Source organism: Anneissia japonica, unplaced genomic scaffold (genome assembly GCF_011630105.1).
Source record: "Anneissia japonica isolate Jap-2015-1 unplaced genomic scaffold, ASM1163010v1 scaffold287754_len4335492_cov202, whole genome shotgun sequence".
Classification (NCBI taxonomy): domain Eukaryota; kingdom Metazoa; phylum Echinodermata; class Crinoidea; order Comatulida; family Comatulidae; genus Anneissia; species Anneissia japonica.
Window position 1 is genome coordinate 3,189,924 of NW_022705543.1, and position 14,129 is coordinate 3,204,052.

At 36.5% G+C, this 14,129-nt stretch overlaps 1 protein-coding gene across 3 annotated transcripts in view; it reads right to left on the reverse strand.

The window, feature by feature from the left end:
• Positions 1–491: 491 nt before the first annotated feature.
• The window catches only part of LOC117105867 (neuronal acetylcholine receptor subunit alpha-10-like), a 15,415-nt gene continuing 1,777 nt past the window's right edge, over positions 492–14,129 (reverse strand). The window contains exons 2-7 of one of the 3 annotated variants that reach the window (XM_033247181.1): positions 11,945–12,090; positions 10,946–10,990; positions 8,870–8,979; positions 4,352–4,554; positions 3,171–3,497; positions 492–2,833 (exon numbers count right to left, since the gene is read on the reverse strand). In XM_033247181.1, coding sequence (XP_033103072.1) covers positions 2,241–2,833; positions 3,171–3,497; positions 4,352–4,554; positions 8,870–8,979; positions 10,946–10,990; positions 11,945–12,090 — 1,424 coding nt within the window. In that variant the 3' untranslated portion in view covers positions 492–2,240. Of the gene's footprint in view, positions 2,834–3,170; positions 3,498–4,351; positions 4,555–8,869; positions 8,980–10,945; positions 10,991–11,944; positions 12,109–14,129 lie in introns of all 3 variants that reach the window. The other 2 variants (XM_033247180.1, XM_033247182.1) reach the window with 2 other exon arrangements.

A 14,129-nucleotide genomic window follows, 5' to 3' on the forward strand; every position in this document is an offset into this window, starting at 1 on the left:
ATACTCCTGTCTTTGCTACCCAGAAAAGTTGGTTATTTTGTTATAGGCTCTATTGTTTATGACAATACCATACCGTAGAAGACATGCACACAAGGCATTAAGTTTTTTATATAAAAAATATGCATTACACTCCATCGAGTCGCCGATGTTTTGATACCCCAAAATGAGACGCATCCTATCGTAATTTGCTGTCTTCAAATGCCACAAAAATGGCACGTACGTATTCAAAGATACATTTAATTTTTACACTTACTATAAAATGTAAAAAAAAAAAACGAAGATCTTATTAGAAATCCAAAATTTTCCTAAGCGTTTTTCACTTACGTATAGTGTGAGACATATGCGTGTCGTCCACACGCTTAGCGGATAGCAAACCGGCGTATAACGTCATAAATGGTGACGTATCCGTCACACTAACTGTAACCGTATGCGTTCGCGTGCGAACCTCACTATTATTTTTATTAGGTGTGCGGAAACTCTAATGTTTGCTGCTGACAAATGCTATTTTTACTTGTCTTTGTTATATCTTAATTTAGAACCAAAATTATAAGATGAAAATTAAAAATTAACGAGTGTGAATGTGTGAACCTTCTTAACAATTTTTCTTCAATAATGACATTAAGTTTATTTATATAAAAAAATATGACACACTTTTACCATTAAACATTTCAACTAATGGCTTAATCATTCTAGTTTTCATACATTTAATAGTTGATAATGCTGCCTTTATATCACTCACATTGACTGAATTTATAATTGTATTTACACTTATTGGTTTCACAATTATGTTATTGTCGTTGATGTATGGGTTGGTTGGTGTAACTTATCTTAACAGTTTTTGAAAAATTAGTAATGCGCGTGTCATCCAATAGACTTTAAAGCTAGGCGTGTCTACGTATCTTAAGGCCAACTCAGACAGCGTCGGCCGACGCAGCCCGACCCGATTTATCGTCGGGGACAGTCTTAAGCCGTCGTGAGAAATATTAAACATGTTTAATATTCTACGACGCGACTGCCCCCGACGCACACCATCGCGTCTGCGTCTAACTCACACAGGCCCGACGCGACAACAAATCGCGTCGGGCTGCGTCGTACGACGCTATCTGAGTTAGCCTTTAATCGTATATAAACATACAGTAGGACTACTTTAGAGCGATGCATCTGAATTAGTTAGAGCAAGCATTGATGTGCCTGCTATATTAGAAGTTCACGGAGTACAAACGCTTGCCGTGTACTTAAGAATCATAATTTACAGTCGTTGCCGGCTAATAATTCGTTAATGTTAATGCGATGCCGTGTTAACTGGAACAAATTTTCTTAGATTTTAAGTAAACTGATCTCTAGGCAGTTTAAAGTAAAGCATTCGTCGAAAATATACAATAAACGTCAACTGCATTTGAAAGCATAATTCTCGTGCAAAAGGAAAAACAAAAATCGTCGGATTTAAGTAGACACAATTGCTACAACATTACTGTATTTCCGTCGTAATTTATCCAATAATCAAGAATTGTTTGCGTCAAACATCTTAACCCAAACATCTTTATTGCTCGTATAAGGTCGTACTGTGCCCGGGAGTACACGGTCTACAAACGCCTCACCAATTAACCATCCATAACAATGTTATAATAGCTACATGTTAATATTGGCGATTATGTCATGTAATTGAATAATGATCACTCACGTCTTGCCACATGGATAGTTGTGCTGACCTAATCACAATTTCTTTAGTTTTTGTAGATTTAGTGCTGCTAAATCATTATAGCAAACATAAGAAATGGGGTTATCCTGGGAGCGATATATAACCTCTTTGCGTAGTATACATTACTTATTGTCAGTATCTCTTGCTGTACCGTTATTGATACTTAACAACAGTATGGTTGTTGAAACAAAGATTTGCATGACTCGGATTTACAGAAAAGAAGTCAACATCGGTCGCTCTGATGAATTATAGGCCTACACTATGCAAAGCAATTTAATTTTGTAATCACATACAGGCACATATATATACGATGTATCAATGTTCCATACACGCATTTTTGTCTCCTGTAAACTGCGGGCTGTCAGTAATTTTGATGCACAACTCATAGGCCTACATTGTGAAGTTGTGCCATACATTCGACCGACACGGTTCTCTAACGTCATCATCATGGCGACCGGTTACTTAGGTTTGACCACACATTATACGTTTGAATGAATATTGATATCGCTTTTGATTTCTGCGTTTGAGGATTCAGGCCTACCTAGTTATAAATGCCGATAAGTAATAAGAAAAGGGCTAATAAGTTTCCAACTACGTACACGAAGAAGAAGAATCTGTCCAGTACCCTTGACAGCAACAACCACTCGTTCTTGATCCGTTTGTGGTTGGACTGAGTTGTGGTTCGTTCTTCTCCAGCTTTGTTCTTGAGTAGGTCTTTGATGATACCAAGTTCTTTGAGCATGCTCGACATGAGTCGTACTTCGTCCGACGACTTTGACGCATGTACCACGGTTTCTCCTTGAAGCACGCCCTCGTAAGACGGCGGCGTTACTAACGGTGTCATGTGCATTTCGTTGAATTTATCTTTAGTTTTTTTCATATAACCGTTACGCTCTTTGTGTTTTCGGCCCTGCATCATGTAGTATTTTCCATAACCTGGCGAAGAATCATCTTCACTTAACTGCAAGTGCTTAGTTGGGATTCGCAAAATCGCTAATATTCTCCGGTGGATCATCATTTTCGCCCATGTTGGTAAGTATCTGCCCTCATTCCCGCGGTAATACAAACTAGCAACAGTTACATTCATAAGTAGGGAAAGGGACACAAGAATCATGGTGATGGCGAAGTACTGACCTGCATGACAATAACAAATATAATTTGAGGTTAAATATGAAGTACTTAATAGAACCACGTACAAATAGAGACATGAATACTAGGAAAGAAATTGAGAAAATGAAGTCATTATTAGTAAAGTCCCTTGTGTTTGTATATGCAGCCTAGCAAGGAGCCTCTTGAAGACGTTTAGTGGCCTATATAATCATGTATAATTAAATTGACTTGCTATAATAAGTAATCATATATTCTTGTCATTTAAATACGACACAATGCCACTGATGATTATCTGTAATAATATACTAGCTCACATGTGAGAATGTCATTGGGATCATATTATTTAAAGAGATATTCTTACCGATAATGGGCACTTCGTTTGTATGCGGCACAGCATCGGCCACAACCATCAGAAACACAGTCATAGACAATAAAAATGTGACACCCATGTTCACTTTGCCCTGGGACTCAGGTGGCAGAAGGAACGCCAAAGATGCCATAATTGCAATTAGGAAGCAAGGTGTGATTAGATGAAATACGTAATATAGAGACCGACGTTGAAAATAGATTGTAAATGTAACATCGGTGAATGGTACGCCAGGGTCGTCAGGATAATATTCGACGTTGTTCTTAGCAGATAGATCATACATATCCCACTCACCATTGCTGACAAACACATCCGCATATCCTGAAAAAAAATCAATTTCGAAAAATAATTTAGGGCCTCTAAAGTACATATAGATATTCTTTCATGAAAACCCACATTAAAGGAAGAGTAAAGTATGTTTTTCTACGGAGGAAGATATCTCTTCAACGGTTTCATCAAAAATCATATTTATCATTTATTAAATATTATGTATACCTATGAATTTTAAGTATTATTGGATAATTGTTTACCTTACTTTTCTAAAGAATACACGTATTTACCCCAATGAGTATTAATTTCGAACATTATTTAACCTATGCACATGATGTTGAAATGTATCTTACAATTAACGAGTAAGTGTGGCCTGAAGCCGTCGCTGCTTAAATGCAAGGCGCCAATGTCAGCGGTACTCTATTATTGTGTAAATAAAATGTTTAACGGACAAAACAGACGTACTACTATGAATAATCATTCCTTCTAGATGGTACTTGTGATAAACACGTATCATTTATTAAATTCGGAGCACTAATATTCGTTGTCAGAAATTCTACTACTGTGCCTAACTATCAATGTTCTTTTGTGTATTTTTGTTTTTTTAATTTAACAACAAAGTTGATATTACGACAAAGTTGATATTTTCAGACTTTAATTCCCAATCGCAGCTAATAAAAGTAGTTTAACCCATTTAAATAAATGAATAACATTTAAAAAAAAATAGTAAATATGTTTTAAACCCTTCTGCAGACAGAATATTTGACGAGAGGTTAACGCTGCATTCACACCGAATCCTCGCGCGTATAAAAATATGGACGCTGGCGCTCAGCGCACATCTGAAACACGCTCCGAATTTCGGTTCGGATCCCATGTGAACGCAGCTTAAGTTTAGATATTCTTACCGGTGCCGTTAATAATCAATTCGTGGCCACTATGCTGCCACGGACCAAACTTCATCTGGCATTCTTGGTTGTCAAATGGGAAATATTTGACTCGAACTAAGCAGTAACCCTTGAATATGACGGGTGCGCCCCACATAATCTTCCCGTTGTAGTGGATCTTGGCCAACTCAGTTTCCATGAAGTGTCGATGCGATTGTGTAGCGCTGCAACAAACGATATTAAATATTAATGATTAAGCAGTGTACGATTAGCGTAGAATAACCAAACCCAGAACTCACCTTTTCAGCTACGTTTAATTTTTACTTTTTGTATTTTACTACTTTTGTTTTTACTTTTTCTGTTCTCTCTTTTCTGTTTTTTTCTTGCTTTGTTTTTTACATACTCTAGGGCCTCTATACTGCCCTCATCGGAGCTTTCGAGATTACGACAACTTGTTTGATCGAATGATAGGAAAGGTCCACCACCACAGTTTAAGACGCGCAGCGTCAGTCATGGGCAGTTACATTTCTGTCTGGGAGCATAGTATGCCCTGTCTCTTATACACATCTAGATGTGTATAAGAGACAGGGCCTACCTAGTTATAAATGCCGATAAGTAATAAGAAAAGGGCTAATAAGTTTCCAACTACGTACACGAAGAAGAAGAATCTGTCCAGTACCCTTGACAGCAACAACCACTCGTTCTTGATCCGTTTGTGGTTGGACTGAGTTGTGGTTCGTTCTTCTCCAGCTTTGTTCTTGAGTAGGTCTTTGATGATACCAAGTTCTTTGAGCATGCTCGACATGAGTCGTACTTCGTCCGACGACTTTGACGCATGTACCACGGTTTCTCCTTGAAGCACGCCCTCGTAAAAAGGGTACCATGCCGGGATTCCATATTCAAGTATAGGTCTACAAAGGGTCTTAAAAAGTAACATCAGGGAAACGGGGTTATTGCATCGGACAATTCTTTTTATAAAACCAGAAAGTCTTGAGGCCTTAGCAGTAATCATATCAACATGTGCGCTCCAAGAAAGGTTATGAGAAATTATAAAGCCAAGGAAAGGTCCACCACCGCAGTTTAAGACGCGCAGCGTCAGTCATGGGCAGTTACATTTCTGTCTGGGAGCATAGTATGCCTTGTTTAGGATCACTTATGCGTAACTATCTACATTAGTCTCATTGTAAGCAAATTAGTTGCGCGTTTTTGTCTGGTTTATTATTAAATTTCAAACCAGAACCCAGACCAATGATATTGGATACCAAATTTAAAACATGCTTAGCTAATCTAGGACTTCAGTGAAAAGAAGAACGACAATACAAAATACGTTTTATCCTATTAAATCTAATTCATGTTCGATTTAATTGATTGCCTGGTTAAAATCTCGGGGACAAAATGTCGGTCGTATTATTATTACAAACGCGATCCATCTCTCTAATAAAGACTTTGCAAAAGATTTTTTTTTTTATTAAAATACTTCTCTAATCAGTCTTCCTTAACTTTTACGTCGTTAATTCCCAATATAATCAAGATGACTTCTTTTCTTTAATGTTAAGTCGAATAATAATTTGAAGCAACTAATGAACATCAAATAGTACTGAATTTTCTTGTAATAGGCCTACATATATTCACGTATATTGTAATATGAATCCATATCGTATTAAAACTAGCATTCCATTTGCGATCAACAACATTCATTATCTACCTGTCGCAAAATTGATTTTTAAGACGTGTAACATCACCATCACATATTTCTATTAATTTTTTAAAATTTGAATACTTAATTTTTTTAAATTTGTATTTATTTATTGGTATAAAAAGCACCCAGAAGGCAACAAAAAATGTTGAATATTATCTGAATTTATAATGTAAACGGAAGAGATTACAAGCCATTAAACGAAATAAATTTATGCCTAAACTAAAGCATCAACATTTGAAAAGATTATAAACAGGAATCACAATACATTAATTATACAAGAAAAACATAACATTAAATTTATTACAGGCAAGCTGTTCATTCTATGTACAATTATTGTCATTAAAATTTAAAAGTATTACCAACATTTGCAACAATTGCAAAAAAAAAATACATTATTATGCATTATTATAAAAATATACTTATCTATAAAAATACATTAAATTGATTGCAACAAACTTAATTCAAAAATAAATTGTATGCATATGCCTATGACGATTATTTTGTATGACTTGCTTGATTGTATTATTTATAAATTACTGTCGTATAATAAACCTAAAATAAATCAGGAAAACGGGGAAATACAAAATGTTAATATAATTATACAAAAGATACCACAATATCACCGTATTAGATTATATTGAAATGTGGTTGTAAATATTAAAAATGAAAATATAATATAAGCCTAACTGGATATTGTTAGAAAAGTGTAGTTGAAAGTGAGCGAAATCCCGAATAAGTTAACAGTTAAAGTGTGGCTTAAGTGACAAATAGTGTCTAGATGAAAAATGATATTTTGGAAGTGGCGGTCTTCGGGGACAGAATTACCCATCAGCAAATCGTGTTATATGTAACTAATAACCAACAGCTGGTCTCCGGGGGATGTTTACGAGAACCAGCAGAAAAAATCCGAGATGTAAAAACATTACCGTGATATCTAAATTTGTGGGTCCATATTAATAATAAAATGGAATATTATAGATAGTTGAGAAGTGCTGAAGCTCCCAACAACGTATGACGTCATCCAATTTAGTGTTATATTTGACATGATTCTATAGGAATTCATTGGTCTATGTTGAATATACAATTATTAAGTACTGTGTTTTTAAAATATGTATTAAATTAGAAATATACTATCAGTGGGGTATCAGTGGTCTTGAAATAGAGTGGGGATGAGAAGGTGAGTTGGGGTGGGGGTTTAATGATTAAGTGAGGGTTGGTAGATCGCAAAATAAAGTGATTTTAACAACTTGAGCGTGATGTTTTGTTTCGGACATTTTCAATGAGGAGGAGGGTGGAGGAGGAGGGTTGAGGGCGAGCGCCGGATGGAAAAAAAAAATGGGTGGAAACGGGCCGAAACCTCACTCTTCGCTCTTTAGTTTATGTTCATACATAAGCTGTAAAAATGTAGGCCCTATACCAGTTATTAACATGTGTAGCATGTCAAAAATCAATTAAAAACGGCACAATCAAGAAGTGCAAGCCGGATCTGGTTAAATAAATCTGTTTATCAATACCAGTTTTTCAAACGCGTGAAAGATAAAATAGTCGGCAGGCCTATAATGATCAAGAATGAGTGACATGTTCTAAACTACATTCACCGATGAACTAGTTCTTTGTACTGTATTGCCCTGCACGCATCTCACATGTTCTGGAGTGTTCATCCTCATTATCATCATCATCATCATCATTTTTCTTTCATTCCGTCACGCACAAAAATCTCAATTACGAAACGATTAGATGGCGTGGTTCTGTTTATTGCCGGATATTTTGCTAACGCGTCAGCCAGTCGGCTTATTCAGATGTTCAACATACAGATCTGTTGGCAGTTAGTCGAGAAATGCCAATTAATGTCATAGGAAAGTCGAAGTTCCATCAAACTTGTCATTGTAAACATGTTGCTCCTAAATAAAGTCAATGAAGTTTCAGACCCGCGAATGATCTCATTTTGATAATTGAAAAAAAAACATGTTATATTTTTTTTGCAGTATAACAACAAAAACAACAAAAATAATAATAATGTAGAAGATGATGGTCATCCAGATGCCTGTTAAAATGTAAATATCCAGTGCGACTGGTTTTTCATGGAATCGCTACACAGCCGCTACAGCGTTTTCACTGCAATCCTGCACTGCGTAGCTGTCCCCGACGTAATCGCGGAGACAGCTACGCAATCTCTGATTCAATTGGCTAATCATCGTCGCCAAAGAAGTCGGCGATAGCGTGTAACGATTTTTATGGCCCAGGCTAAAAGATGCGATTGGCAATGCGTAGCTTGATTATGTGAGCTTGGTTTCCATACAATCAGCATCACGTTCAACGTTGATTTGGTCAAGTTGCGTCCAAGAATCCACGAAACGAGGAACGTTCTCAATCGAAAGCTTTCTATTGATTCGACAGAAGTAGCCGTTAACACTTCACGCTCAGCTTTGTCGGGAACAGATTAACTACAACTTCAAGGAAATGAGTTGGATTCTATGGACGCGAATTAATAACCATGGACAATAGATTTCTTAATTTCGTACGCATTAAGTTGTTAGAATATAACCAATGTTAGTTTTGTAAGATATTAAGGTCATAATTTTGATCGGGAAGTGTTGTTTTTATCATAAATCACAAGATACTTGACAACGTCTTATTTTCACAAAAGGCTCATAATAATTAGTGGCAGTGTTTAAGCTAATGATGCAAGCTAACGCAACATTAAAGTCATCGTCTGCGATAATTTAGTGAAGCATATTGGTACATGTGACTTAGAGCGCAACGACAGGTAGAAGGCGCCTTTACTCACAACTCAACTTCTCAATTCAAGTCAGCAAATTATAGGGGGAAAAAAAACAAACCTCTCGTAAAAATAGATGTCAGGAAGCCATATATTTTTAGCCGGTACAACAATCTTTGTTATATTTCCGTATTCGCTCGGTTCCCATGTCAGAAATTCGTCCATCCAAATCTGTAATCAATAAAAATCAGATAGGATCAAGATCTAGTTAATTAGCCCTTAGTTCTGTCCACATTATCAAATTTTATGTAACAAATTTGTGTGATGTGACATCCTTTAAATCAGGACTTAAAATATTTTGACTAAGAAATGTCGATTTTGGGCGCGGAGAAGTCAACGCGCCATCAGCGTTGCCGCGGAAAGAATACCGGCGCGCTGCAAATGCTCAATATTATTTATATTATGTGCCAATATATGGGCATGATTATGTGATATTACTCCCAAATATGGGCATATTAACATTTATTTGTCCCCTACAATTTTATAGTGTGAACAGGGCTTTAGTGTGACACCTTTTCCACTTTCATAGGTATATACTTCTCTTCTTCATTGCAGCATTTTTTCGTGCAAACACGCACAACTGAAGTGTCTTGTGCTATGTTATGCTGAAATAATAATAATATATAACACATCACTATTGCTGCGTACTTAATATTTAAGACAATCGCTCTTAATAATGTAATCTCTATTTAGATAGACGCAAGGCTGTTAGTTAATGGTTTTCTTCTTTGCTGAATCAATGTAAATGGTCAAGTTAGTTTTTTTTTCAACATGCAATGCATCTTTAGAAAAACATGCAATTGTCAGGAGATAGCTTCCTTCATTTATAGTTCTGTTCATGCCCTACGTTTGTAAGTTATGTATGCTGAAATCTGGTACCTAATCACCTACTTAGAAATTAAGCGATTTGATATAATTTTATTCGAACGTCATTTATCACACGGATTTTCAACAATAAAGAAATTCTAGAGAGGCTAGCGCGTTACATAGGGGTTCAGTGCGTTACGTTAGGATTCAGTGCGTTACATTGGGATTCATGTGCGTTGTGCAATCGGATAAAACATGTTCTAAGTAATCCTATTAGTTTATTTTGATGTTGGGCCCCAGTGACAATAAAAAATGATGCATCCAAAAAACGAAAACGATATAACCAAATGTAAACTCTATCCAAAATTTTAAGTGAAACTTTAAATATTAAAATAAATTAGTGCTAAATAATTACTACTTCCAACATCAACATTTTCGTCCTTGCTTTCAATTCGCTACGATAACATTTTTTTTACAATTTCATGCCAAGGATTACCAATACCGACCTAATCACTGCCCTATCAGATAGGCCTAGGCCAAAGTGACAGACATATACTGTAAACATAATGCTCTACATAAACCAAGTCTCATATTGAGCCTTTATAGAGTGGAGTTGTTTTGTCGTGATAAAAAAAAGTCTGGGATCTGAGAGGATTTGAACCCAGGACCCTGGTATTCGTAGGCGAGCATCCTACTAACCAAGCTATTTAACTTCACTCCCCACATTAGGCCTAATAAAACTTTTTTTAAATATTTTTTATTACTTTTCACAATTTTTTTTTTTTTTGTATAAACTTGGGTTAGCAAATTGTGAGATATACGGCACGAAAATATTTAAAACATAAAATCTGCATCTTACTTCTCCAATCAATCCGCCAAATGAGGCCTGTAGCATCATAGGCCTCAGGTGACAAGCCCATCAATCGGGCAGACAGACAGACGTGCGTGATTGATGGGGAGAGAAGCGTGAAACGTATTTTCAAGCTAAATATAATACTGTAATAATAATAATATTCTTTATTTTGTCCTCAAATATAATACACTGTGGAAATTTGGGCAGAGTCCCTGTGGACCCATGGCAGCCACAGTGAAGGGAATACGACTTCAATTAACTACAACATACAACGGATGGTCCTTAACTCGCCTAACTCTCCTGAAAGGGTTATTCGAGGAGCAGAGTGTTTATAAAAGACCCAAACCCGGGCTCTGGCTTTGCACACAACGTTGTGATCGGCCTACTTTTGTGTTGGCTGGGTTCTCAAAGGTCCTCCCGCCCCTGAAATCTCTTGCTAGAGGCCGAATTGTTAATGTTTTACTCAGATCAACTCACCATTGTCAACCAAGTACTGCTGGTAAGTGTCTGCTTTCGTTCATCCTTGATTAAACAGAAAAAATAATAAATTATTAGAAACGGCTTCACCAATGACTCTGATCAGGTTACCAGCATCATAATATTTTTATTTTTTTAATCAGATTGAAATATAGAAATAAGCGTAAATCTTTGCACACATCATTTCGCATACAGTAACTAGAGTCTGAAAACACACTCCATGCAGTGGTGGCTCCATAAATTTTCCGACGAGGAGTCCGACATATTCGACAGCGGGATCCGAACCATGGAGCCGACTAGAGCCTTGATCAGGGTCCCGGAATACGAATTCCTAGTATAGGGTTCATGAGCAGAATTTGTATGGCTTAATGTCCCAAAATTGTGTTTTAGAACATAATATTAGGGACTGGCCATCAAAATAACGTTTTGAATAGGAAAATATTAATATTTTGGTCTGACGACCTCGTCGTGGCGTCGGGCGACAAGAGGGTCCAGGGCCACTGCCGCCACCACTGATTCTACGCTGAGCTCCTACCACGTGGGCTCTTAACTGATAGTTCAGTTACCGGTATCATAACAATTGTCCAATCAGATTAGGAACTTGAATACGCGCATTCCCGCTTAAACACACAAGCTCACGTACGTCTGCTGTCCTATCTTTTTGCAGGAACTTAGCAATAATATCCAAGGGGCTACTACTTACTATTTTATTACTACCACTCGATCCTACCTCTTTTACTACCACCACTACTTTCAGGCACTACACTATAAAATGAATACATAAAACTGGCCCATAGGAATTTAGTTACACATATACAGTAGTCATAATTTAAGATTCGGGGCTTTATGAGGTGGTTATACAAAGTCTAAGAACAGCGTGATCGGTTCAGAATCTGAATACTTAGTAGCGTTGTTGTGTCTGTGTTGCTGAATTATGGTCTCTTATCCCTGGATAGGCAATTACACGTAATAATATATAGCATGAGAATTTGTATTTACCATATCCAGCACATGGGCAATAAAGAATTGGAGTTCCAATTCCGTGACGGTCTTCGGGTCCCGGACAGGACGCACTCGCGTGTCGTATCTCGACCCATTAAAAAGTGTCGTCAGCAGACCCGTATGATATTCATCTGTCATGGACACTGAAATAACACACATTGCTACAAGTAAAGAAATACGTAAAGACTTGTCAACACCAAAGAAAGCAAAAGAAAACAAAATGAAAAAAATAAAAGCAAAGAAGCAACAAACTATATAAAACTAAAACAAAAATTATATAAAATAAATATTTAAAGGCTATAGACAATCTAACACAAACAAAGTAAGGAGTGTCAAGCGTTGAAGTATTATAACCGTGATAACCAAATTGTAAAATAAATTGTAATTATAAAATGTTATATAGATAATTACATTTCTTATAGGCCTACTATATATAGATGATTGCACTTCTCGTTGAAACGGTCACACTTTTACGCGTTTAATTATGTAAACACAGCCTATGTTCGTGAAAATATCAGTAATATGGAAGATGTAAATGTTATGACTGAGTATTATGTATCCTGACGCAGTAGCCATGTTAAAAACATAAACACTCAGCACGAATTTTATGTATACTACCAGGACGATGAATGTGTTTACGAAATACTATATCCAATAAAACCGAATTGACCTGTGTCCTCATTGTAGATATGATATACAGCAAAAAGGCATACGTTTGTCCAACTTCTGCAGTTTATTTCAGAGGAATTTAAAACAAGATGCCAATAAATATAATTATGCAATTAAATAGTATCAACATAAACTTCAATAGCAGAGAAAAAAAAGAAAGAAAATTGGAACAGATTCTGCATTGCATGATTTCTTGAGTAGTTTTTGTAGATTTCTCAATTCTGACTTGCTAACATCACTGTTGCAGCTTAAAGCTATGTTCACATCAAGCCTGGATTCCGGTCCGGAGTCCAGAGAAATAATCGTGAATCGTGTTTTGAATGAATATATAAGGACATTACGAATGGTGGTTAGGCGGAAAAGATAATCGTCCAAAGAACATGGCTCATGACAAGAATGCGTGAATATTTACATAACAGCAAAATAGCAGATGCAATTAGTGGTGGTGGGTAGTGGTTAGCTTGTTGGCCATCGGCCGATTGAGATTAGCAGGATGGCAGGATTATTGTATTTTTTATTTGAAAACTCAGATGAGAATGTGCTAAAGGTGCAAATTGTCGGAAAAGAAAAAAAGGGGTAGGACTAGGCATAGACAAATATGTAAAAAGAGTAAAGTTGTAAATATACTGTCTGTCCAGGGATCGGAGCTCTCGTCTGTCCAAGAGAAATATCCTTCATTTTGATATTGACCGAAGAAGAATGTGTTTCCACTCTGCAGCTCAATTATGCCAACAACCACAGTCCAAGGATTGATTGGATTATTAACTTGCTGAAAAGAAAATCTTAAGATATCGCGCTTATTCAAACGGGGCGCTTAAGGGAATTTTCACGTTAGGAGGGGCGGTTATTCGAGATGGACGCTTATTCAAACGGGGCGCTTATTCGCGTTCCGTGCGCGATGTGAACGCAGCGATGTGAACGCAGCGTTCAAAAACGTAGCACCTCACGATTTTTTGTCCGGGCTCCGGAGCGGATCCGGGCTTGATGTGAACGTAGCTTAACTCATGATAAATAGAACCAGGAGATCGAAGGTTAATCAAAATGAATACAAATTTTAACGAAATAAACTGGAAATACTGGGAATGCAGTCTGTATAGGCCTATAAGCACTTTTTTCAGTAATAGTTTTTAGCACTCGGATGATGTCCGTATGAGGGGCAACATGTTTGCAAATTATATGGTTTAGTTCTTTAAAATGTGTGTTCATCTTTATTTCGCTTCGATCTTTTGGTTCTATTATTCATGATTTAAGCTGCAATATGCAGTGATGTTGGCAAGTCAGAATTGAGACAGCTAGAGAAACTACGGTACTCAAGAAATCATGCAAAGTAGAAGCTAATTGGAATGTTCTTAACAATTGTAAACAATTCAGCGTTTATCCCAAATTTATATATAACATACTTAATAAATTTTATTCTGGATATATTTTATTAATTAATTTTTTTCTGTTGTGATAAATTAGCATGATGTTTCAATTAAGTAAATTGTAATTAGTGAATTTTAAACATATATAC